Source organism: Polypterus senegalus, chromosome 5 (genome assembly GCF_016835505.1).
Source record: "Polypterus senegalus isolate Bchr_013 chromosome 5, ASM1683550v1, whole genome shotgun sequence".
NCBI lineage: Eukaryota > Metazoa > Chordata > Cladistia > Polypteriformes > Polypteridae > Polypterus > Polypterus senegalus.
The window spans coordinates 186,655,077-186,682,746 of record NC_053158.1 but is presented as its reverse complement, the minus strand read 5'-3'; the positions used below and the strand labels follow the sequence as shown (position 1 = coordinate 186,682,746).

Sequence of the window (27,670 nt, the reverse complement as noted above, 5' to 3'; positions counted from 1 at the left end):
CATAAATAAAATAAATAATAAATAGAAGTAAGATTATAGAATCACAATGGGGAAACCATCAATATTATTGAAGGTCACAGAAAGCAATTGAATAGAAATGAGTCTTTAATCTCGTTTTGAACAGTTCAATTGTAGACGACTCCTTCATGTGATGAGGTAAAGAGTTCCACAGGCGAGGAGCAGCAGCTTCAAAAGCCCTGTCTGTCCCCCTTAGTTTGACATTTGGTACGAGGGACAACAAGAGACAACTGACCAGAAGATCCCAGCGCTCTAGATGGCTGGTGTAAAGCTCACAATTCAGATAAATAGGCAGGAGCAAGCCTATGTAAAGATTTAAAAACTAGCAACAAGATTTTAAAATTAATTTGAAAACTGACAGGCAGCCAGTGTAAAGAAGCTAATATTGGAGAAAAACAGAGTCAGAGTTTCTTGCCCCAACAGCATTCTGGACCAACTGTAATCTGCTTATCAGGGATTTGCTAATCCCAGAATACAGCAAGTTGCAGTAATCAAGGCGAGAAAAGATAAAAGCATGAGTAGCTTTCTCAAGATCCTTAGGGGATAAAAAAAGCTTGATCTTACCTAAAAGACTCTTGACTACAGAATTTACTTGTTTCTCAAAAGAGAGGTAACACCAAGATTGCAGACTTGAGGTTTGCAAAAGACAGAGAAAGAGCTGAGAAGTCTAAGACCAATTTGGGCTTTAGCTGATGGACCCACTATAAGCACCTCCATTTTATTTTGATTCAGATCAAGAAAATTACTAGCCATCCAGGACCTTAGTTCAGCTGTCCAAAGACATGTAGGTTAGGTGAATTGGCGATCCTAAATTGTTCTTAGTGTGTGCTTGGTGTGTGTGTATGTGTGCGCTCCCTGCCCGGGGTTTGTTTCCTGCCTTGTGCCCTGTGATGGCTGATGTTGGCTCCAGCAGACCCCCGCGACCCTGTAGATAGGATGTAGCGGGTTGGATAATGGATGGATGAATCTTAGTTCAGAAAGAAAGTTGTGCAGTTGATTCATTGCAGAGTTGCAAACGGGAATATAAACCTGTGTATCATCAGCATAGCAGTGAAAAGAAATGTTAAATTTCCTAAAAAGAGCTCCAATACTGTGAAGGTATATAGAGAATAAAATAGGACCCAAAATGGATCCCTGAAGAACACCACATTTAAGAGGAGCAGTAGAGGAAAAGGAGGAATTTGTAGTCACTGAAAAGTGTCTACCAATTAGATATGACCTGAACCAGTTAAGAGCAGCCCCTTTAAGCCCAACAAGATGTTCAAGTTGCAACAGCAATGTCTCATGGTCAATAATGTCAAAGGCAGCGGACAAGTCAAAGAGTACAAGGACTGCAGCGCCACCTGAGTTAGTAATAATAGAGATGTCATTGAATACTTTCAGGAGGGCTGTCTCAACACCACGATAATGCCTAAAGCCAGATTGGTAGATCCCAAATAAATTATTGGAGTTAAGGTGATCAACCAATTGATTATAAATAATTCTTTCTAATATTTTAGCCAGAAATGGCAATTGGGAAATCGTGCAAAAATTGGCTAAAACTCCAGGATGTAATTCTGCCTTTTTTAGACAGGGACGCACAGCAGCATGTTTAAAAAATGAGGGCACACATCCCTCGCTAACAGAACCATTGATAATGGCTAATAAAAATGGACCCAAAACATCAAAGGCTCCCACTCAGAGGTGTGGTGGTACAATATCAAGAGGACAGAGAGCTGGTTTAAGGGTGTCAATAGTACTTTTTAACTGTGAAAGTGAGACAAGATCAAAAGATTCAAAGACAATGCCATGATTAACAGTAGGAAGTTCATAGCCAGTTTGAACAATGCCACAGCGGTTTGTATCCATTTTACTGACAAAGAATGAAAGAAACTGCTCACATGAAAGAACAGTTCTATTTAATCCCATTACAGTATGAGGGTGAATGGCTGCATTAATTGAATTAAATAAGACCCTAGAATTCTTAGAATGACGGGATACTAAATCACCGAAAAAAATCATGTTTAGCTTTCTTAACTGCAACCTGGAAGTTGAATAGAGAAGTCCTAAATGTCTGTTTAGAAACAATCAGTCCATCTTTTTTCCAACACCGTTCCCCAGTTCATCAGGCAAGGCGTAGCGGTCCCATAGTTTCATTTAGCCTGGGAGCAGGTCTTCCCTTATTACAGTGTATCTTGAGCGGAGCAATTGAGTCCAAATCCGTTTTACAAGAAGAATTAAATTCTTAAACAGAATCATCGATATCATCATATTGGACATGTACATCAAGACTAGAGAATATGGTTTTAAAATCGGATATAATAGAAGAATTTAAAAAAACGAGAACGGCATTGAGCACAACTAGAAGTAGGAACATCAACAGTAATATTCAAATCCATTATTATAGAAAAGTGATCAGTAAAATAATCATCGCATAAATCCATATTATTAACTGAAATATCTTCTGTAAGAACGAAATCAAGGGTGTAACCGAGAGAGTGAGTTGCCGTATTAATATGCTGGATAAAATCAAATGAGTCCAATATTAATAAAAAGTCAACAAATGTGTATGTTAAAATCACCAACAATAAAGACTTTGTCATGGGAGAGGGTGATATCAGCCAGGTGATCAGAGAATTCAGAAATGAAGATATCATTAATTACAGGAGGTCTATAAACCACAGCACACAACAAAGAAGGGGAGCTGCACACTTCAAAAAGTTGCAGTTCGAAGGCACTAAACGGACCCTTAGTAAGGCTCCGACACAAGAAGATACTTAACAGTGGCAATGCCCCCACCACGACGAGTCAGCTGAGGAGAGTTTAAAAATGAATAACCTGATGGTACCAAGTCAGTACAACCATTTACAATCCAGGTCTCATTGATGAAAAAGAAATCCACTTCATTTGAGATATTAAAGTCTTGCAGAATAAAGGTTTTATTAGACACTGATCTCACATTCAAGAGAGTAGCCTTGATAGAAGTAGAAGACCTTGCTGCCGGATGAGCACGAGTGAGCGTGCAAAGATTAGCAGCGTTTACTCTCCGAGAGCACACCGAGAGTGATGCCGCCTTGAGATGAAGACATTAAATCCGGTATCTGGTGCCCATGGACCAGGGATGGAGTCCTGTGCAGGAGAAGATGGGTCATAGACGACTCGCAGGCATCGGGAATCCAAGCTGTGGGACTTGAGTTGGCGTTGTTTAACAGCAATACTGGCTCTTCTTCCACTGAAGCTCACTGATACAGGTGAACACCGGTGTCCAGGTGAAGAAGTCAGAAGATGAATAAAACAAAGGTGGAGGTTAACATAATATCCCATCAGGAGATGAAAATTGAGAGGAAAGCAAGCAAGAAAATATATTAAGTAAAGAATCACGATCATAGGACAGTGGCCGTTGAGGTAAACTAATACATAAAAACGAAGTTAAAACATATATTAGCGAGACGAGCAAACGGCCAGCCACACCAGTCAGCGCCATCTTCAACCAAGTGGTAAGTCATATGCCAAAAAAGGTACAACCAACCAAAGCCAAGAAACACAAAGAGTAAATCATAATCAGAGAGCAAAAAACATTGTCAGCAAAAGCTAACAGTATGAAACAATGGAAAGGATTTAGTTTTTTCTTTGACAAATCCAAATCATAGGTGACTAGATACAAGTAATGCAGGCTTTTTTTAAACAGAGTGCTGGCTCTGGGAACCACCTCCTCCACAAGAGTGGGGGCCACCATCAACCCCTGGCATGTACAAAGCAAGGCAACACAGAAACTGTAAAAAAGAAAGATTTAGTGGAGGAATAGGGTCAATGCAACAAAATAGCCATCAGGACCAAAAATAAGCAAAAAAAAAAACACTTACCTAACTGTTGATCCAAATCAAACAAGTCCTAATACGTAAAGCCACAAGAAAATCCAAGTAAAAATGCAAAAAATAGCTGACAACCAGAGGTCAAAATCAAAGAAAATGCAGTAGTCACAAATCCCACCAAAATTCACCACCTTGGACTTCAGTTTGGAGCCTAAATTTATAGGACTGGGGGCGGTCCCTTAATGGTGATGGACAGATGACCACACCTCTTGGGGCTCCTCTATCAAAATAAAAGGAACATAAGAGAACTGCAGAACAGACATAGATACCACATAATAGCTAAATAGAATAAATTAGCAGTGAAAGGTTAAAAGTTAAGAAAGCAGACAAAAAGAAGCAATTTAAATATAACCAGTGGGAGAAACCATGCTTGACCATAATATTGCCAAAGGAAACTGTATTCCAGAGTGAAGCTTTTTTAATTCAACTTTTAAACACCATGCATCCTCTTTCATTTTAGATCGATGTCTATCGGGCATACACGTACAGCATGTTTATACTCACGTGCTGTGTTCATAATAAACTTGTTTATTAAACTTTCATGCACAAATACATCATTGAATACTCTTTTTTTTTATAAAATATGGATAACTGTTTCCTGATAACAAACCATTTGATAAAAAAGACATCCTGTGATCCTTTGCATCCCTTTTTTTAACCTTTTTACTTCCTTAACATATACCCATGGTTTATATAGAAAACGTATCGTGACAAAGTGAAAACTTGAAGTTCAGGTTTTGAACCTATGTGTTAGTAATCTCTGATTTTGATTTGAAGGCTTCAGTACTGTTAGAATGTAGGATTGTGGACGTGATAAGTGAAAAATGAGTCACTCAATCCAAATAAAACTTGGCACAACTATTAGTAATGCGGAACTTTACAAGTCTATTAATGCTGAGCAAAATCACTTTCTATAGAGATAATGATTTTGCTTTTTTCCAGCCATATTTTACTGCTAAAACTTAAGCTTTATGCGAGTGGAGGTCATTGGCTGGACGCACCTGATTATTTTTTTCTTTTCCTTTTATTGGCAGTTCAGAACAGATTACATATTGTAGAGCTGAGCTTTGGCTAGTCAGGGTACAGGATGCGTGTTAACACTACAATAAGCAATTTCAGAAGTATGGTTGTGATTTTTGGACAACTGTAAATGCTATTATTATGAAGTGGAAACACTGAGGAGCAACAACAGCTAAGCCACAAAGTGGTAAACCACTGTGATTTGAGGTCCATGGTGCAGTGCAGGTTTTAAATAAATAATCGCATCCCGAGAGCATGCAGGCTCAGAACGGGTGCAAATGTGTGCATGGTGGTGCTTCTATGTGGTTGGTTGCTATGCTTGGCTGATGGCGCACTAAGCTGCAAATGCAAACAGATCAGTCAGGTGCCTCATTCATACCCCGGAGTGGGCAGATGGTCCCATCTGTATCCGATCAGGTTGTGTAAAGGAGTCTGCATGACAGAGGGAAAGGGGAGAAAGAACAAAAGAACAGAATCAACAAAAAAGGAATGGAGGTTTGAAGAAAGGAAGAGAGAGCCAGAGGCAAGAATGAGAGAGCCCATGCTACAGAGGAATGGAGGCAGGGAGTGAGCCTCAGGGAGAGGAGCCTGGGGCTGCAGAAGGGGCTCTTCTATTGAATAATCCTGGGAAGCAGAAGTTGCCTATTATGCAGCATCTCCCATAGACAGCAAAAGGACTAGCGGTAGGAGACATGTGTGACCATGGATGCTGAAGGACCAGCAATGGGAACCTGAGCCAGGAATTTAGGTTTGACTGGACCTGTCTGAAGAACGTCTCCGCTGGCTGCAGGATCCTGTGCGGGGTAGGCAGAGAAGATGTTGTGTTTTAGATTGAAGCATGGAGGACACTGGGGACAGCTTCCCGCCTGTGATGTTACCCTCGATTTTATGGATTATTTATCTGACTTTTTAACCTCAACTTGAGCACTTGTTTTATGGATTATTTATTTATTGGTTTGAATCAATGCACTATTTTCACTTTGTTCTGGATTCATTTTAGTAAAAGCACTGACACTTTTTGCACCAACCCCGACTATTCTTGGTTTGTGATTTCGGGTTTCGGGTTGAAGAGGCTCCACTAAGAGACAGAGGAGCATGGAGCTAACCCAGGCCGTCACAAATTTACAGAAAGGCTTCGCTGAGTGCTGAAGTGTATGATATGCGTCTATCTTCTGTTGCATCACTCACCACAGAGTCACAAACTGCCTCTAGAAGCAACATCAGCACAAGGACTGTGCATCAGGAGCTTCATGAAACGGGTTTTCATGGCTGAGCAACTACACACAAGCCTAAGATCGCTAAGTGCAATGCCAAACACCAGTTGGAGAGTTGCAAAGCATGCCTTCATTGACTCTAGAGCAGAGGAAATGTCTTCTCTGGAGTGATCAATCACACTTCACTTATCTGGCAGTCTGATAAACGAATCTGGTTTGGTGGATGCCAGGTGAACGTTACTGTTGGACTTCATAGAGCCTACTGTAAAGTTTGGTGGAGAAGCTATAATGGTCCTATGCTGTTTTTCAAGGTTTTTTTCTAGGCCCCTTGGTTCCAGTGAAGGGTGCTGATAATGCTACAGCAACAAAGAAATTTCAGACCATTGTGCCCTTCCAACTTTTGTTGCAACAGTTTGGTGAAGGCCCATTCTCTTTCAGCATGACTGTGTCCATTTGCACAAAGCCTGGTCCATAAAGTCATGGAGGAACTCGAGTTGCCTGCACAGATCCCTGGCTTCAATCCTTTTGTACACCTTAGAGATTAATTGGAATACCGAGTGCTGGTCAGATCTTCTTGTCCAACCTTACAAATGCTCTTTTAGCTGAATGAACACAAATTCCTCCACGCATTCCAAAATTTTGCAGAAAGCTTTCCCAGGATAGTAGAAGCTATTAAAGGCATGGCCAGCTCCATTTACTACCCCTGATTTTGGAAAGGAATGTCCAGCAAACTTAATAAGATGTGATGGTCAGGTGGTGTTGGGGGAAAAAAACTTTCCTCTGTTTTCAAAGAAGTCAGTCATGGAGACCAGAGGAAAAAACAGAAAGATTATTTATTTGCTCATAGATATGCATAAATGTCTCAGTCCATGGTGTGTGCAATTAATAAAACGATTCATCTGCTTTTATGCTTTTCTATTACATTACCTCATCTAATACACCACGTCATCTTACTCTTAATATGCATTCATCTAATCACTGAGTGCCACCAGTATTTTCTGACTCCTTTTGACTCTGCCATTAATCTGAATATTGCCTTGTAAGCAGGGGTGATCTGTGGTCTCTTCTATTGATTTTAGCACCACTTCATAAATGGGTGCTTGGGCTTTACCATTAGTTTATTCCCGCTTTCTGGGGGGATGTTTGTTACTCATCTACTTCAGTTTAACCTTAGCAACTATCTTAGTGGCTCCTTTAAGGGCTGGTTTATACTTCACGTTCAGAACATGTGCGCGCATGCATCATGGCTGCTACATGTTTCCAACGCTCATTTAATGCGTCCTCTGAGCAGGTCTTCAGAAACTAACGCGACACGTGCGCGAGTTGCAGTACCAACAAAATGTCGGGGGGCGCAGTGTGATAAAATTTGGAATGTGACGTCAAAGTCTCTGTTTACTATCTACATGTGACAGAAAGCTGCTTTGAGGATCCTACGGGATCGATATGCGCGCTTCGATGATTGATGAATGGTTCGATGTGGTGAAGCAAAATGCCAACATACAAATGCATTCGTGGTGGTTTTATAATTAAACGTCGCATATTCCTGATCGTAGTGAGACGATACATTTTAAAAGTATCATATGCCATCTTCTGTGCTGTCTTTTTTTTTTTTTTTGCAACTTCACAACAGAAACATTATGTACAGCGCTGTATTTGAGCCACAGAGAAATAAAATAAGGACATGGTAAAAAGCAGTTTCTTGTGATTAAATTGGAAATTTCGGCTTTAATCTTAAAATGTCCACTTTAACCTTGTAGTTTACTTTATCATTAAAGCAGACCGTTGTAAACGTCATCCCAGTTTTTAATCGCTACGAGCTTCTGGGGCTTCCTCCTGAACTGACAGCAGTGGCAAGCAGCAATAGATCACCACACAGAACACATTAAATGTATGATATTCCAACACTTTGCACAATTAGAATCTTTAGATTTATACTTGTCATCACTTTCATGATAAAATGCATTAAAGTATTTATGTTAGGTTTTACAGATAAGTCATTAATTTTGTTTAAATAATGAATACTGTTAATAATTACACACATGGGGGTGACATGGTGGCGGAGGGGTAGTGGCTGCTGTCTCGCAGGGAGTCACGTCGCTGGTGTTCCCTGCCTAATGTTTACATGTTTTCCTGCTGGGTTTCCACACTGTGCTCCGGTTTCCTTCCAAAGATATGCAGATTTGGTGACACTAAAATGACGCCAGTGTATGTGTATGCTTTTATTCACCTTGCAATGAGCTGATGTCTCGTGCAGGGATTGTTTCTGCCTCGTGCCCAATGGTAGCTGGAACGGGCACTTCCCTGGATTGATGGATTTAATCATTAAACATCCTTTTCAGAGATATTGCGGCAAGGTGTCATCGGAATTTAATGGGTGTTCCTGGCGATTCACAACACAGCGAAACCGAACCTGTTCTCACCGTGATAATCTTTCGCACTGCCACATGGTGGATTCTTCCATATTTACGTAAAGTACGTTTGCATAGCAGGAGTGTCCGCTGGAGCATGCGTTGTGTTGTGTGAAGTATAAACCTGGCCAAAGATAGGCCTAGGCAACATTTAGTTAACCCTTTAGTTAACCATTGTTATTACTTCATAAAACTATATGCTTGTATTAAATTGTAAAATGATATGAGGTATTGATTAAAAATATTGATTAAAATTCTACAGTGTTCCCAAACATTTGACCATATAGTGTAATTCATTGCCTGGGTTGGCCAGTGAACAACTATATGGAAAAATCAAAGCCAGAGGGAATGCAAACAAGGTATTTACCAGATTATTAGCTCCTTGTTGTCTTCATTAAGTTTCTTGCAAGCAGATCATAGAAGAAAAGGTTGCAATAATCAGAGCTGTAGGCAGTGGAAGCACGACAAAGAGCCTTTGTGTCTGACCTTTAGAAATCTGAGTAGACTGAGGAGATACTCGCATCCGCTGCACCATTTGTAACCTTGAGTTTCTGGTCTTCTAAATACTATTCACTATCACATATGGTGCTTCACGGCAAACACAATCACAAGATGCTTTTCAAACCAGACAATGTCATTTTTATTTTTTATTTCCCCTGATTCTTTACATTGTTAGTAGAGAAAACCATTGAAGAGAAAGATAAAATAATTAAAGCCAGAGGGAGCAGAATCATGACAATAATCATCTCAGAGGGATGAGCGGGTAAGAAGATGCTTCATTCGTCCACATCTTCAGCCATTGTGCTGAATTGCCTTACAGTCGGTTGATGAGTATGCGTAATGGGCACGTAGGGTGTCTTAAAAATAGACATGCATTTTAGGAAATTAAAAAAAACTATGTTACAAAACTCAAAAAATGTGTTACAGAAGCACTGCATATGTTTAGATTGTTGAGGTTTTTGCAAAAAAAAAAGCGTGCCTGATAGCATCCACCTGATGACACCTGTCAGCGTGCTGTTCTCATCAGACACTAATGCATTTCCTTTGAATCTAAGAAATCTGACGTATACCCAGAAATCAAAGCATTCTTTGTAGCCTGCTTAGCGTTACATTTTTTCTTGAAAAAACATGTAAAAAGCGTTGCTTTTTTGGCTTGAAAAATGTTATATTTATTAAATTGCATCCTTCTACTGTAAAACGTGCAGAACACAAAAAAATAAAAAGAAGAACTGAGACCGAGGCTGAACTCACTGTATCTGTTAACCCTTCATATAGAACCCGGTGTGTCAGGCATTATGTTTTATTGCTATATTGGCTGTCAGAAAAAGAGGCGAGCATGACTGTTCTGGAAAATCATCAAGTGGGTGCTACGTTTGACATGCTCCGCAATTTTCCTTTATGTAAATTAGCGTGGTCCAGCAACAAGATCAGCAACAGTGGTTGTCCAGTCTGACATACTTTACAACTTGGAGTGACATAATGTGATATAGTCTGTAATGGCAGTTTATATTTAAGATAATATGTGTTATGCTGTATGTAATCTTGTGCTCTGTGGTTGTTGTCACCTGTATTGTGTCTTGCACTTGGGTACAGGCCTTCCACTTAGGGGCTACTGTGTTGTACTGTGTCTTCATGTGCTTTATGTTCTTTCTTACCGCTAGATACATTTGAATTTCTCTTCAGTGATAAACATTATCTATCTATCTATCTATCTATCTATCTATCTATCTATCTATCTATCTATCTATCTATCTATCTATCTATCTATCTATCTATCTATCTATCTATCTATCTATCTCCTTGCCTTCCTACACTGTGGAGGGACACTGACTACCAAGTGTAAATCATATCAAATTCCACAAGTCTCAGGCCAAAACACTGCAAGCTGGAAATGTCATCTGTTCTGCCACCCATACTAAATTATACAGGAGCTGTACGTCCTTCTTGGATCTTTTCACCATGCAGCATAGTGTAGAGCAGATGTAGCCAGTTCTGGTTTATGGACCACAGTTGCTGCAGCCTTTCACACCATCTTACAGTTTTTCTCGATTGGTTTGGCTCATTTCTTGAAACCGAGATGACATTCTCAAAATAACATGGACAGATCTCCAAACCACCTTGCAAATGTTCACAACAGAATGGCATTTCTCATTGATTTCATCAAATTGCAAATGCCTTAGTACATGTCTCAAGTGTCTCAGTGCATCTTTGCAAATGGTTAAGTACAAGTAGCCTGCAGTTAGCACAATAAGCCCACATTTAGCACATTTTCCAAATAAATAGATCTTGCTGATCTAAACTGATTAGTTGATTCTCAGTCTAATGGTTGTTCTCTCCAAAACATGTCAGCATGATTTCATCGTGTAAGTCATCATATGCACAATAGTCTGTTCAATTGTCAAAATTAGTCAAGAACATAATACCATGAACACCATATATGAATTTCTTGGAACATTTGATAAATTCATGACAGTAATTGACAATCAGGTGAAATTAGAACTTGACCAACGAAGGAGGAGTTTCCCACATCTCAGATGACCAACCAAACAGTTTGTTTAGTTACCTGACAGGTGCTGTCTATTGTTGTGAATGCTGCCAAACGTGTATATATAGAGCTTGGCTAGGGCCAGTACCATTTGAACATGGAGGTACCTCACCAAGTAAATCAAGAAGGGCAACCTCCTGCTCGAGGAAGAAGAAGAGGAGGAGGAGGAGGAAGAGGAAGAAGAAGAAGAAGAAGAGGCGGAGGAGGAGGAGTGAGGATGCGTGGTGGTGGAATAGGGGGAAGAGGCCGAGGAGCACGAAGACACCATGCTGTCCCGGATGAGATTCGGGCCACAATTGTAGACCATGTGGTTAACCATCGCCTGACAATGGCAGAGGCTGGGCCGAGTGCAGCCTAATGTGCCTCGCTCTACTGTCTCCTCCATCATCCAAACCTTTCGCAGGGAAAACAGGTATGTACTCAGTCAATGATGGAGTCATTACAGTATACAGTACTGTGCATACTGTAAAGCAAGACATGTATAAACTCTTCATTCCGTGTGTGTGTGTGTAGGCCTACAGTACTGTAATATATTACCTCAATGTGATGTTGCAATATGATGTTACAGTACAGTAACTCATTCTGTAACAAATACGGCATACATTACGAATTGTCATACAGTGTTGTCCTTTGACTTCTACGTCTAGGATTGGACGACAACCTCACATGGGTGGCAGAAGAAAACTTCTCAATGAACAACAAGAACAAGAGATCTGTAACATGGTGATTGCAAATAATGCTCTCACTTTGAGACAGATCCGTGATGCAATCCTTCAAGACAATGCCATATTCCAAAATGTCAACTCTATCAGCATCTCCACAATAGACCGGGTATTGAAGAAGCATCAGATGACCATGAAGCAGATTTACAGGGTACCATTTGAGAGGAATTCTGACAGAGTGAAAGAGCTGCGGTACCAGTATGTGCAAGTCAGTTATTGGTTGTCTATTATAGTAACATTACAGTAAGCAGTGGTTCCCAATTTGTTTGGTTTTCAGTATCCTCTTTACCTTTAGAATCCAGCTTTATCTGACTACAGCATTTTGCCTAAAAACTGCAACAGTGTTTCTCCCTCTTTGTGTCAAATACTCCCTGCAGTGCCTCTGCATAGGCCTGTACCCCAGGTTTGGAACCACTGGAGTAGTGGCCAGTAGCAGGCTATATTGAACTTGTGGAGGAGAACATAGAACAATCCCATGTAATTTTCTATTTCTGTTGTGTATGACTCCTCTATATGACTGATTTGATTTTTTTTACTCTATTGTAGAGAATAATGGCATTGGAAGGGAATGAAACATCTCACATCCTTGTATTTGTCGATGAGGCTGGTTTCAACCTGGCCAAGGGGCAGAGCGTGGCGTAACATCATTGGTCAGCGGGCCACGGTGGATGTCCCAGGCCAGCGAGGGGGCAATTTAACAATGTGTGCTGCCATATCTGAGAATGGTGTGGCCACACACATCCCCAGTTTAAGCCCATATAACACTCAAAGCTCCTCATTTTCTTGGACCGTCTTTATACACATCTGGTCCCAGAAAATGAGAGAGGTCTCGAAGGGCCTCACCTACCACACTATGTGATCGTGTGGGACAATGTAAATTTCCACCGTGGGCCGCTCATCAGGGCCTGGTTCACCACCCATCCAAGGATGCTCATGGAGCTACTACCACCATACTCTCCTTTCCTTAATCCCATTGAGGAATTTTTTTCCGCTTGGAGGTGGAAAGTCTATGAACATCAGGCTCAAGACCAGAGATCCCTGCTCCATGCAATGGATGCTGCATGTGAGGACATTACAGGGGATCAGTGTAGGGGATGGTTGAGACATTGCGCCGTTTCTTCCTCGCTGCATCGCAAGGGAAAATATCCGCTGCGATGTGGATGAGAATCTATGGCCAAACAGAGAGCAGCGTGGATGGCCAGGAGGATGAGGATGGTGGCCAGGAGAGGGACGGTGGCGACAACAACCAGTGAAAGTTACCTTAGTTGTGAAACTTTATTTACTGTAAGCCCTACTGTAGGCTAGATATAATTTTTCTTGTTTTTTGTTTGTGTTTATATTTCGTACATGTACAGAATACTGTATACATTTTTATGTACTCTAATGTATGGAAGTTACTTTATGTGTGTCAATAAAAATGATTACAATTTCCTTGGAAGTAGGAGTGCAGTGTGTCTGATGTCAAACTTTGGAGGCTGCTCTTACTGTAAAATCCTTTTTTTTTCAGTTTTATACATAATTGTATTCTGTTGGCTAGACCTCTGCCATAGTGACAAAACATCTAGGCATTTTGACTTGCAGTGCTTACACGATGCCAAAGGGACGATGCATTTTGGGGGCACTAACTATTTAAATGGGAAAAGAATTTAGTTTTGACACATGGGTAAACTATTTTGGGAGAGATACGAGCTTTTGCAGGTGATCCATGGTGTTGTGCTAAACCATCCAGGTTATTTTGGAAAAACGCACTAAGTGAATGCAAATGAGCCAACGCAATTGAGAAAGATCTTTGACATTTTGATGGTACTGACTCTTTATATGGGAAAGGAATCTATTTTGAAGCATGTATGAACAGTTTTGGGAAAGATATGACCTTTTGCTAGTGAGCTGTAATGTTGCGCAGAACTGTAAGACTGTTTGGCCAAATGATCTTATAGTTTTAAGAATGTAATTTCTGTTTCAAGAAATGAGCCAAACCAATCGAGAAAAACTGTAATTTAATGCCTGTAATTCAGCTCCTCATTTAATGAGATGCCTCACCTCATGTCTGACTATGCCTTTTAGTGCTGTGGCTTTTAATGCGCACAAATAAGTCAAATCAGTTTGTACTCTTCTTTTAATTTGATTTCTAGATACAAATAAAGAATTCTTTATTTGGCAGTTAACAGTAAAGGCCATATCACATTAGATGACTTTTCCTGTGATTCTCAGTCGCAGACTTCATTTACATAACCTTGGTGAGTTGGACTTCCTTTGTCTAGTCCAGTGTTTCTCAAATAGTTTGACCTCGAGGAACATGCTTTTTTATTTTTCTTTTAAATTTTTTTTGAATTTAGAATGCACTTTAGATCTTTTGTGTTACATTTAATAAAGCTATTCTTTGTTGTAAATTGGTCCATATTTCTTTCTTTTTTTATTCTCTTATACGTTAATAAGGATACAGTGTTATGCAGAGGTGTACTTATAACAATTTTATAGACAAATGATACTATTTATAGTCACGCGGGGGGCGCGAGATGTTTTCTTCTTCCTAGGGGGGGGCATGACAGAAAATAATTGAGAAGCACTGGTCTAGTCTGACATTCCCTGAGACTCACTCCAAGAATTCCATGACTGGCTTTGTCTTTAGTCGTAGAGGTGGTCTTAGTGTGCCTGACAGCTGACAACCAAAGTATGCTCATCTTGAACTACAGTGCATATCATGCAGCAATGAGGAGTAAGGAATACGGGTATTTTGGATCTCGCAAACAGATGAGAAGCTTGTCTGTCTGATGTCTTGTGTTTTATATACTATGACAAAAAATGAAAAAAGAAAAGATTGTGGCTGAACTTGGAAGTACTGAGCGCAACTGTGCTGGAAAGTCGGCATCCAGTCAGTAAATTAGATTTTTAGTCACGTCACAATCTCTTTTCGCCGGTCCATTATTTCACTGAGTAATAATTTCCATTTGTGCTAATGTGATCTTTACTATCAGTTTTTTGAGACTTTCGAATTTTAGTACTTTCATTATCTCTATCCTGCTCTGCATATGTATCGTGTCAATGTTTTTGAACCTCTTTACAACGTTCTTCTTTGTCATCTACTCTTTCTCTTTTATTTCCGGCCCCAGGCATAGTTAAATCTCTTGGCACAATGTCTCATCTCACAGGACTTGAAATTATCTCTCTGAAAATGTCTTGCCTCGTCCCAGGATTTCTTTATATAATAGAGGGACTTAGTTTGGTAAAATGTAATTTTATTCCTGTCTTGATTTCTCTTCTGACTGCAGTTATCGTACTGGTGACATTGCAGATATGACACAATAAATACACAATGATTTTACCTCAGGTTAGCCCTCAATGGATAGGCTGTGTTGTATTTAGGCTTTTTCTCAAGCAGGCTTCAGCGCAGCAAGTGACTTATTTGCCTTTGACTTCTGAGTAATGTCTTGTACGTTTTGATTCTTGGTTTTTTAATTCATTTTTGGTCTTATGGTTTTGACTTTTGCTTTCTCTGACTATCTCTCTGCCTGCGATTTCATTTCATGGTCTTTGTGTTACTCACATTAATCTTCAGACACCCTTTATGTCTCCTAATTGGGTTAATTTAGATTTACTGATTAAACCAAGACACTCATATTTGGGATGTTAGAGGAAACCAAATCACCTGGACGTCTACATACAATGACAGGGCAAGGATTCAAAGCCAGTTTCCTTCAGCTGTACAGCAGCAGTGCAAACTTCTGCATCTCTAGTTTTCCCAGTCGTGCAAAATTTGACATATGATAATGGTAGCAAGGACCAGAACATCTAATTAATCGACATGAACCATTAACTACAAAATGTGGCTTTTAATCAAGAAAGACAATTTAGCCACTGCAGTCCACCAAGGCCATGGGCCACCCTTGATTTCCCAGGTCAAGGTGTTGGACTCTAAATGACAAGATTATTACTAAATACCCTCACTGTTGAAATATGAAACATGTATACTGTACTGTACTATTAGTTTAAAATGCTTTTGGTGTTATGATTAGTGTTCACTATTTATTTTTTGTACCTTTTCACGAACATACAACAAGTTACCTTATAGGCAAATATAGTGTTTTCAGGTTGCAGAATCCAATTCTGACATTTTTTAGCTAGGGTTTTATTTCCAGATAGTGATTCATTTTTGAGTTTTCTTTCCCACAAGCCATCTTGGTTTTCATGTGTGCCACCATTTTGAGTTGCAGGTGCTATTATGTTGCAATGCAACATGACCCAGAGGTGCACAGCACTGATTTCATCATTGCAGGGGGATAAAAGATCATCTTCATATACTTTTGGTCAAACAAATGTGTAAATAAATCTAAAGGAATCTCTGCGTGGTTGGTATTAGTGTTCAAGACCTCTTATTCTGGGTGCGACTTTCGTTTTTGGTGTAATGTTTTCATTTTTGTGAAAGATAGGACAGACTCATAGCTAGTATTTTGATGTATATTCTCCTGGTCACACCCATTATTGCAAGTACAGTCATGCATTGAGTTGCACTCTGCACTTTGTATGCGTATGCTGTATATATACTGTAAATATATATTTTTATATATATATTTTGTGATGGGTGGCCGGGGATCATGCTCTATCGGGAGGCCTGGAAGAGCAGGGGACTGGGAGAGGGGCAAATGAGAGGGCAGCCCCCCAGGGTTGCATCAAGGCCACGGGCTTGGGGCTTAGAAGCTCAACCCTGTTGGGGTCTGGGACCACCATCGGGGGCACCTGGACAGCTCCGGAGCCATTGGACTGCAGCACTAAATCCAGCACAAAAGAGGAGCTGGATTCACATGTAGCATATCCGCCACACCCACAAGTGCTGCCGGAAGGTGATTGGAGAGCACATGGAGCACTTCCAGGTGCATAAAAGAGGCCACCTCACTCCATTCAGGGAGCCAAGTTGGGAGAAGGAAGACTAAGCTTGTGAGGAGATGAGTAGAGGTGGCACAAGAAACAAAGAAGACGTGTAATATAAAGACTGAGTTGGTGAGTCGGGGGATTTGGGCACTGTGTGTGCTGGAAAAAGAATGGTTTTATATATATATATTATATATATATATATATATATATATATATATTTACATTCTATGTCTTATGGGTATTTTTTTTCCTTATCTGAGGTGTGTGATTAACTTTTGTGTGTGTGTTGATTATGTAACTTATAATAGGAGAGTCACCAAGACAGGAGTCAAATTCCGTGTATGTGTGCATACTTTGCTGTTAAATCAGATTCTAATGTGGATGTCTGTTTCTTTGCTCACTAATCATACAAAAATAGCTGTACCAGTTGTTTACAAAATTTTGTATGTACCTTTCCATCGATCCAACTTAAAATATAAGAAATATGGCGCATCGGAAAGAGGAGATATAATGTGTGTGGGCAACTCAATAACCAGCACCATAGCACGGACAATTATTCCCATCAGGCAGCAGGAGAGGGCTGAGGTGAGGGTGTCGTCATCAGCACACACAAGACTTTTATACCATCCATAGCAGAATCTCATGATCTCCACAGGTATATACAACGTTTTCTTCTAATTAATTTCGATAATAATTTCATTATCTCACACGATTATAGCTTTGCCTCACAGTTGTGAGCCCTGGGTTCACTTCCCGGATCCTCCCTGCGTGGAGTTTGCGTGTTCTCCCTGTGTCTGCGTGGGTTTCCTCCCACAGTCCAAAGACATGCAGGTTAGGTGGACTGGCGATTCTAAATTGTCCCTAGTGTGTGCTTGGTGTGTGTGCGTGTGTGTGTGCCCTGTGGTGGGCTGGTGCCCTGCCCGGGATTGGTTCCTGCCTTGTGCCCTGTGTTGCTGGGATTGGCTCCATTAGAACCCCGTGACCATGTGTTTGGATTCAATGGGTTGGAAAATGGATGGATTATACCTTTACCCTAAGAGTAAATCTTTTTGTCTGATCATGGGTTGTGTTATATATTGAATTTCCAAAAGACTGTTTTTCCACTGTTTGTTTATACTCCGGCAAAGCTGGGTACTTCAGCTGGTATAAAATGAAATTTGTGTTCCTACACACAAGTGTTTAAGATTTTCCCATCTCAAAACACTAATAGAGTATTCCATCCATCTATTCATTATCTGATGCTACCTCTCCTTACTGGACTTTACCTATACTTCATCACCATTTTACAGATGCACCTTCATAATATCACACTTCATTCAGCCCTTGATGATTTACATGGTGAGCTTGTGCTAGGATTTCAGTCTGTGATGCTCGCTCTTCACTTACTTTGTTTTAATGTCTGTCACCTGATAGAAAGAGATCAAAATATTTGTTATTAATGATGTGGAACCTCAGAAGATCTGCTGATATACTGTACATACTTAAACATGTACATAGAAAATGCACTGAGTGTAGTGTAAGACGTCTCCACGTTTGTGCTTTGAGACTGAAACCTATTTTTTTTCTTTTTTGATTGCATCTGGCTGTCTTTTTTTTGTCAGATTTCAATATACTTAAGCCAGGAACCATAACATTTTTTTTTAAATAATCCCGAAATGATTTAGTTAATAGATGAAGAGTATATGAGTGGTCTCATCTCATATGTAAAACTTTTTTTGTTTTTAATAGCAGGAATTTTTTTGATGTCTAGAGAATCATGTAGGTAGAGGATGGCCTCCATTCATAGTATTCTTTAAAATCCCAATGGACTAATCTTCCATCTGTACTTCATAACTTTGGTGTTTTGAAAAAGGAGGCTTTTCCACTTTGAGCTGGGTGGGCTTTAGTCCAAAGGGTAGTGCAGGGGAGCATCCGCTAACACGGCTTGTACTTTTCGGCATTGCTTTGCTGCAGTCATTCCTGCAGCATCACCCCCTCTCTCTGCCTCTCTCACTGCTGTCAAAGCTGCAGTGGCTGGGAAGCGTTTTGGTTTGTGCTCAGTTTGAGGAAACACACGTGGCGTTAATGTGTCAGCTGCTCAAGGTGAGATATCCCACTGGTTTTTGGATTTATTGACTTGTATTTGTATTTAATGGTTTATAAGGGGAATGCATTACTGGTCGATGCCAAGTGACGCATTGCTGGGTACGTGAGTGGTCTGTCTGGAGTTTGTATCTTGATGAGAACCAAAGAGTGATTTGTGAATATTATATCACAGAATATTTACTTGAACTACTGACTAGACATTCAGCTCAATTTACTCAAGCAAACAGTTTGTGCCTTTGCTTCACTATGTCACAACACAAGAAGCGTCACCCCAATGCCGGGGCTTGTTTGTGATATTGTGCTTTATTTTCATTTTTAAGTCGTTCATGCCAGCATGCCCTTTGCACAAGCGATTGTAAGTTACCAGAGAATGCCTTCTTACATGCTTTTGCAGGCTACCATAGCAATGGCAGTGTTTGCCTACCTACTTCCATGTACACACTCCTATAGATCTACTACTAGTACTGTACATATCAATGAAACTCTTTTTAGTTACCTATAAGAAGCATTCACTCCTCACCTTGGACCATTTTGCATTCAATTGTGTTAAAATGTTAACTTAATTGTTTCTGAAACCTTATTTTTCAACTTTGGGTCTCTGGGACAGGATTCAGTCCTGAAACAACATGCCAGTCAGCAGTAGATGTGCAATTAAATTATAACAATGATTGGCATATACTCACATAATTAGCCTTGTGTAGATATGTGCATTATGAGAGAATATGGAGTGATAATTCATCCATCCATTATCCATCCCGCTATATCCTAACTACAGGGTCACAGGGGTCTGCTGGAGCCAATCTATCAGGGCCCAAGTCAGGAAACAAACCCCAGGCAGGGTGCCAGCTCACCACAGCGCGCACGCACACACACACACAGACACCAAGCATAATTTAAAATCACCAGTCCACCTAACCTGCATGTCTTTGAACCGTGGGAGGAAACCGGAGTACCCAGAGGAAACCCATGCAGTCTCCTAACTGCGAGGCAGCAACGCTACCCACTGCGCCACCGTGCCGCCCAAGTGATAATTCAGTTTATTTCTATTGTCCACTATATATCAGATCATACATTTTCGACATTAGAGGCTGTTAACACATTAGGTGAATTAATCACTACAAGAACATGTTTGGTTTATGTTTGCTGCCCCTACAAAAGTAATATCATATTTGAAGATCCATCCATTTTCTAACCCGCTGAATCTGAATACAGGGTCACGGGGGTCTGCTGGAGCCAATCCCGGCCAACACAAGGCACAAGGCAGGAACCAATCCTGGGCAGGGTGCCAACCCACCGCAGGACACACACAAACACACACTAGGGCCAATTTAGAATCGCCAATCCACCTAACCGGCATGTCTTTGGGAGGAAACCCACGCAGACACGGGGAGAACATGCAAACTCCACGCAGGGAGGACCCGGGAAGCGAACCCGGGTCTCCTAACTGCGAGGCAGCAACGCTACCCACTGCGCCACCGTGCCGCCCAAGTGATAATTCAGTTTATTTCTATTGTCCACTATATATCAGATCATACATTTTCGACATTAGAGGCTGTTAACACATTAGGTGAATTAATCACTACAAGAACATGTTTGGTTTATGTTTGCTGCCCCTACAAAAGTAATATCATATTTGAAGATAAAGAAGCCAAATTTCTAATTTCATGAATTGAACCACATACAGTACTGCAGGTGAACAAATTGAACTAAAAAATAAGCTTTTAACTCTATTGGTTCGGGTATCCCATGAAGCATTAAGCACCATGAGGAAATGACACACAATCAACTATAGCGGGGTTTGGGGAATTGGAGACCCCCGTTAAGTAATGGGTGCCAGCGCACTGCTAAGCAGTGAAACACAGAGCTTTGTCCCCCGATAACACCCGCTCTGCAGTTCAAAACCAAATGCAGCACACAGTTGAAATTGCTGGTCTAGAACCGGGACCACCAGCAGGAGAGAAGGGCTAGGTGAAAGCAGCAGGAGCTGCATCAAATTCAGTTCTCCTTGTCCGGCCTGGCAAAAATGTCAATCAAACCTTGAACCCAGTGACTTTCATGATCAGGGTTTGCATAGAAATCAATACGATTATTGGAAGGTCCAAATTCCATTCTTTTAAAAACAATTATTCGCCTTTACGAATACTCCGGCCACAGCAAGTAACCTGCTAGAACACGTATTTCTGCTGCTCATTCATAGGAGACAATTGTGCACTCAGTGCTTGATTCTTTTCTTATCATAGAACAGGAGCGCTAACTAGTAAATGACCTACATGTGACGGCACATTGCAAGACACCGGTTGGACCATGATAAAGTCAGACAACGCACCTCACTCAACTTTGGCAAATCGTGATGTAGCCTTCCTCTTTGTGACAATATTTGTGCAATGAACTGCATCCTACGTTGCTTCTTGAATACTCTTTGCCAAAATTTCCAAATGAAATTCCAGCAATGCATTGTCAACTGGCTACTTGTTAACTAGCCAACCTCTTCCCGTGGATTACTATACCGTTCACAGATGCATGCATTGATAAATGGATGGTACATAGCAGTAGCAGCGCCAGGATTTCATATAAGGGTGGGCCTAAATTTGTCACAAATGGACCTAATGTTTATTTTCCATCCATCCATTATCCAACCCGCTATATCCTAACTACAGGTTCATGGGGGTCCGCTGGAGAGAATCCCAGCCAACACAGGGCGCAAGGCAGGAAACAAACCCTGGGCAGGGCACCAGCCCACCACAGGGCACACACACACGCACACACTAGGGACAATTTAGAATCGCCAGTGCACCTAACCTGCATGTCTTTGGACTGTGGGAGGAAACCCACGCAGACACGGGGAGAACATGCAAACTCCATGCAGGGAGGACCCAGGAAGCAAACCTGAGTCTCCTAACTGCAAGCCAGCAGCGCTACCCACTGCGCCATTGTGCTGCCTCTAATGTTTATTTTTTAACTGTTAAAATTTCATTAAAAAATAACATTACATAGCTTTTTTGCACATCTATTTTGACTGGTTTTCTTAGCACTAATTTAAATCTGCTTACAAATGCTCTTACAAATGGTGAAGATAAATTGACCGCCAACCTTTTGGTGATACATAAGTCATACCACCTCATCACAAGGCACAAATAGCCAAATAATATTCGTTATAAGTTTAACCAGTATAGCATCATATAACTGTCCAATTGCCCTTTTGCATCCCTTGTAGTTTGTGTATCCGATACATGTGTTTCCAGACTCCAAACACCCAAGTGAATCTATCCTTCACTAGATTATTACAAAAATGTCAAAATTGCATTTTTTGGTATCCTGTATTCCAGTCATGTATTGTTACTCAGTTATTTTAAAGAGCCGCAAAGCTGCGGGCCTTACCAATTGTAACAGAAGTTGGAAACATTAGTACCGATTAAGTTGGTGGATATTAGACAAACCTGTGACCTGGCCAATCCTTCCGCATTTGGCGCATGGGTGGCTGTAAATTTTTGAGCACACTCAGTGAAAGCGTTGGTAGCACATCCATCGATAAAGTGAACACAGCTAGCAGAGAGGTTTTCACCCACCATTTACAGTAATCCCTCCTCGATCGCGGGGGTTGCGTTCCAGACCCCCCCCGCGATAGGTGAAAATCCGCGAAGTAGAAACTATATGTTTGTATGGTTATTTTTATATATTTTAAGCCCTTATAAACTCTCCCACCCTGTTAACATTATTAGAGCCCTCTAGACATGAAATAACACCCTTTAGCCAAACGTTTAAACTGTGCTCCATGACAAGACAGAGATGACAGTTCTTTCTCACAATTAAAAGAATGCAAACATATCTTATCTTCAAAAGAGCACCGTCAGGAGCAGAGAATGTCAGAGAGAGAGAGCGAGAGAAAAGCAAACAATCAAAAAATCAATACGTGCTTTTAAGTATACAGAAGCACCGCGATAAAGCGGCATTTTGTAGAGGAGCGTCTGTGTCCTCTGTGCAAACAGCCCCTCTGCTCACACCCCCTCCGTCAGGCAGAGAGTGAGAGAGACAGAGAAGCAAACAAAACAAGCGCCACGCGGGAAGCATATCTTATATCATTGAGGAGTTTTAGTTAATATGTAATACATGCTCTGATTGGGTAGCTTCTAAGCCATCCGCCAATAGCGTCCCTTGTATGAAATCAACTGGGCAATCAAACTGAGGAAGCATGTAACCTAAATTAAAAGACCCATTGCGGCGAACCAGCGAAAAATCCATGATATATATTTAGATGTGCTTACATTTAAAATCCGCGATAGAGTGAAGCCGCGAAAGTCGAAGCGCGATATAGCGAGGGATTACTGTATTAGGGTCCTAGGACTTTTTGTAAATTATTAACAGGCCGTATTATTGAGCTGCGTATCATTATAAAGGTTTTCAACACTCAGATGAAATTGTTTGTTTTTTGACTCAATACTTTGTTTTAAACTTAATTTTTGATTTGTAACATTTTTCGCAGCCATTTTGTTTTTTGTTCAGCTGCACTAAATTTCCCAGTTTTGCCCAGTAAGGGGTGTGGCATCAGAGGTCATTACTCATCATGATAAAAGGGTCATTCTAGGTTCACTTCCTTATCCGACTATTTGTGTTTTAATTTCATTAATTAGTGTTACTGACTTTGAAATTTGAAATCATTTTTGTCTTTGTCTCGCGGTTTTTGTTCTCCTGGTTCAGACCCTTGTTTCATTTCTATTTTTTTTCTCTGTCATTTTTTCCCGTTCTCTTTTTCTCTTACCCTCTGGGCAGAATACCATTGGGGCATGACTGAAATTTTCAGTGCCAGCATCTAACTCTGGCACATTTTGATCTTCTGTTTATTTCCTTTCTCTAATGAAATGTAAAAGGGCCGTTTGTCAAAATATTGTTCACGTTTCCCTCCAACAAGACCTAGGCCATCAGTAGTGATGGGTGATTCGCGAGCAATTTGTTCTTTTTGAATGACTCTTTTCGGTGAATTATCTGAATCAATCTGGTGGAGCTCAAAGGGAGTAGTTGTTAGTATTTGATAGCCTCCTGTTAACATGACGTGTTTTTAGTGATTTTAAGTCAGTCTTATTTTCTAAACCTTGCTAAACAGGTGTACTCTATATAACTGCCATCCATATGTGTGCTTTCCAAAGAGTTAGAGGAACTTCTCTTATGATAAAGTTAACACTGGTGATTTTGCTGTGTAAGTTTATAATTGACTGATATTTTAATCAAGGGAGATGTGTATTAAAATATATGTATGTAGAATAGGCTCATTTTCATTTGAGGGAAGAAAAAAAGTTTAAGCTTTAGAGATGGCCAGTGATGAAACTTGAGCGACTTGGACCCACCTAGACCCAATACTGGCACCACCCTGATAAACAGTTTGAAGATTTAAGTTATAGAATGCCTTTGAAATGCACCAGTGTTCATTATAATTTAATAATGAGAGGAACCTTTTTGACAGGCTGTCCCAGTAGCTGGTATAAAGTGAAGCTTGTTGAGACATTGCTGTATTGGAGGCCTTGGTGGTTTTTTTTTCTTAGTATCATTTGTTAAATGGTTAAAGTTATGCTATTTGGAATCTTTGGTAAAAGAAAAATCACCGTTTAACACTTTCCGTTCTTCTTCATTTTTGCAGGCTGGAGTGGGTGGAAATTATAGAGCCTCGCACCCGGGAGAGGATGTATGCCAATCTCCTGACTGGGGAATGTGTATGGGACCCTCCAGCTGGTGTACGGATCAAGCGCACCAGTGATAACCAGTGGTGGGAACTCTTTGACCCAAACACCTCTCGATTCTATTACTACAATGCCACCACCCAACGTACCGTGTGGCACCGGCCGCAGAACTGTGACATAATTCCATTGGCCAAGCTGCAAACGCTGAAACAGAATACCGACTCCCCGAGGGCCTCTACCGATAACAGCCCTGGCAGGAACAGCAATGTGAGCCGTGAAGGTAGCACCTCTTCCTCACTGGATCAGGATATCGAAGGTGGGGAATCCAGAGGTGCCGCACCACTGGGGAAGACAGCACAACAACAGCAGCAACAACAACAGCAGCAGCACACCCTGGGCAGAGAGGACTCTGAGAGGTGAGTTGGGAATCCATTCTGAAAATAGCCTGAAATTGGTTGTGCCATTTTTCTTGAAGCATTTGGCTACATTTTCTGAACCCGCCATTAAGAAACTGTGAACGAGTCCCCTGTTCCATCTTCAGTACCACTGTACAGATGCTGTACTTGCTTATGTAAAGACAGGTCTCTCATGAGTTAATATACTGGTTGATGACATCCGTCTGCAGACAGACATTTGAAAGTCAATGTTCTGGTAACTACTGTGTTTGAGTGGCACCCGTCTACAGAATTAATAGAGAAGAAAAAGAGAAATTAGACATCTATCACAGGACTGGTAGGTGCCAGAAAGGGCATAGACCTCTATATTTCATTTACTTTAATCATAAACCTATAAAACAACATTTAGCTAAGGCACAGTTTCCATTCCAGACCTCAAGACCTCCACTGATAGTTGGTTCACAAACTAGAATACCAAACACTCGAGTCATAAAAATTGTATTCTGGTTCCACTTGTCACAGTTTTGAAAAGCTAAGCTGGAAACAATAAACCAAACCTCTTGCAGTTCTGCTTTTTAATATATTTTTTTGATTCTTTGTATCTGGAAAATGATTCCTGTGGGTTAGATAAGCATCAGTGACGAGTTTAGATGTTGCCTTTGTTTTAGAAGATGAATATGTCATCTTATAAGCTATTTGTTTAGAAGTGTGGTAACTTATGGGAACCATATGACTACCTAGTCGTGTTCTTGCATATCTAGACTTTTAGCACACCCTGTGTGGCCATAGTTCCCAGGAGAAAAAGGACTATTTTGAACTTTAACAATAGTCCTAATCCCCTAAAGGGGAGGGTACATTCTATTGCATATCCATGGCCCAGCAACTCTTAAGCTTTCACTTATAATTCTCCTATTAAGTGTTTATTAAAGGAAACTGGTACTTATACTCATTAACATTCATGAATGTATACTTAAAGTGAGTGTGATTTGTAAGAAAGGTAAAAAATTTTCAACAATATATTAAACAAGGAGCCTTTTGTCTATTAAGTCTATTTAGTTGGCTCAATTTCCCAATATCTCCACCAAAACCTTTTTAAAATACTAACAGTTTCAGTACCACAGATATTTCTCTTGGTTGTTTATCTGAGATGGTCATGACCTTTTTTGATGGGATGTTTGGCAAACATGGACTGACCTTTGACTTCCTGTCTTACCGTCTCTTAAATGCCTGTCAGAGTAGAAGGGGCTAATGGGTTGCTGTTGGAAGTGATATCAGAGTTCTGCTCGTGATTTGTCCTTCATTCAGTGAATGAAAGAGGAAAAGGAGTTAGTGACTTCAAAACCCCTCCCAGGGTGGGAACCATTCTTACCTTGTTAGAGCCTTGAAGGTACTCCCAATGCTTGTGTGTGATAATGGCTTAGAAGAAACCAAAAAACCTTACAGCTAGAAGATGGTAATAAATGATCCCTAGCTCTGAAAGGTGGGACTATGCTGCCCATGTAGGGCTGAGACCTGGCAGAGGTGCACTTTCTGGAAGATGTTTTGTTTTACAAGAGTCATGCCAGAGTTGTTTGGGTGCTGTGGGTTCTGTTGCCTGTCATTGTTACTCTTGCCCATGGTGAAAGGCTAAGGAAGAGGGATAACGATGTAGAGCAGAGCAACTCAAGAGGTTCATACCAAGGACCAGTTTAACAACTGTCTACAGCTAACAAATGCTTCTTAACATAAATTTCATGTACAGTTACTAGATTTATTTTTTACTACATGTATTTCTTTGAAAAATATTAACATATAAATGAACCATTGCTGAATTAGCATTTCAGAGTTCTGGATTGCAGCCAGTTTTCAATAATAATCCTTTGGCATTGAAGTAGGAATATGGCAGTTGAGCACTTACCTTATTCAAAAAAATTAACAATATGACGTGCTGTCTGGGTGATAACACAAGGTACTACTGCACTACAGTATTCATTTAACAGTATTTTAATTGAGTATGACTTTTTTTTATTTGAATGAACAGATTAAAATGTTTATGTAAATAGCGCAAAGCGAGTCTAAAGAATATACAGAAATTTTAAGCGAGGAGTTCTTTTCCCTTTAAGAAAATGGTTCACTTTGGCATATAAACAAACTGCACATTTATATTGTGGCACTTCAATAGCCTTTAAATAACATATACTTGAAAGGATTTTTCTTCTTCTTCATCATCTTTCCCCAAACTGCTCGGTCCTGAACGTCCTCGCCAGTCAAGCACTTTTCCTTCAGATTTTCTTTTACTTTATCCATTCACCTCCACTTTGGCCTCCCTCGCTTTCTCTTCCCTTGTATTTTCATTCCCATCACTCTCTTGCCCACATATTTATTGTCTCTCCTCATCACATGTCCATACCACTTCATCCGCCTTTCCTGTACTTCTTTAAATATCTCTCTCACTATTCTTCTGTATCAATTTTACAGGTTTGTTATTAACATGTGTTCTTAATGGAGTGTAGTTGAATTCTAGTCCAAGAAACCTATTTTTGAGTAGAGAGTAATTGTCCATGCAGATGCCAATGTTGCACCGCTGTCATCTTTGATTCGCAATAGCATCTTCAAGGTTACTCTTTTATTTTTATTCTTACCTGTTACTAACTGGGCAGTGTCTTTTTTTTTTTTGAGACACTTGTGCCAAAACATTGCAACTACAACTAATGGCAAAATTTGTCCAGTCATCATCTGGAAGAACATGTTCAATTAAAAGAGTTTTCAGATCTTTGAAAAGTGTGCGTAGAGAGAACACAACATCATTACAAGAGATTCCAGCACAGTGGTGAGGATATTTCGGACTGGAGGGAGGCTTCAAGATGAAGACGTTTCAGGTCATGGAGTGATTGC

At 40.5% G+C, this 27,670-nt stretch overlaps 1 protein-coding gene across 1 annotated transcript in view; it reads left to right on the top strand.

Moving 5' to 3' along the window:
* Positions 1 to 27,670, top strand: part of arhgap39 (Rho GTPase activating protein 39) — a 439,818-nt gene that overhangs the window by 227,768 nt on the left and 184,380 nt on the right. Inside the window, exon 2 of the mRNA XM_039753767.1 lies at positions 24,362 to 24,817. Within this exon, the coding sequence (XP_039609701.1) occupies positions 24,362 to 24,817 (456 nt within the window). The remainder of the gene's footprint in view (positions 1 to 24,361; positions 24,818 to 27,670) is intronic.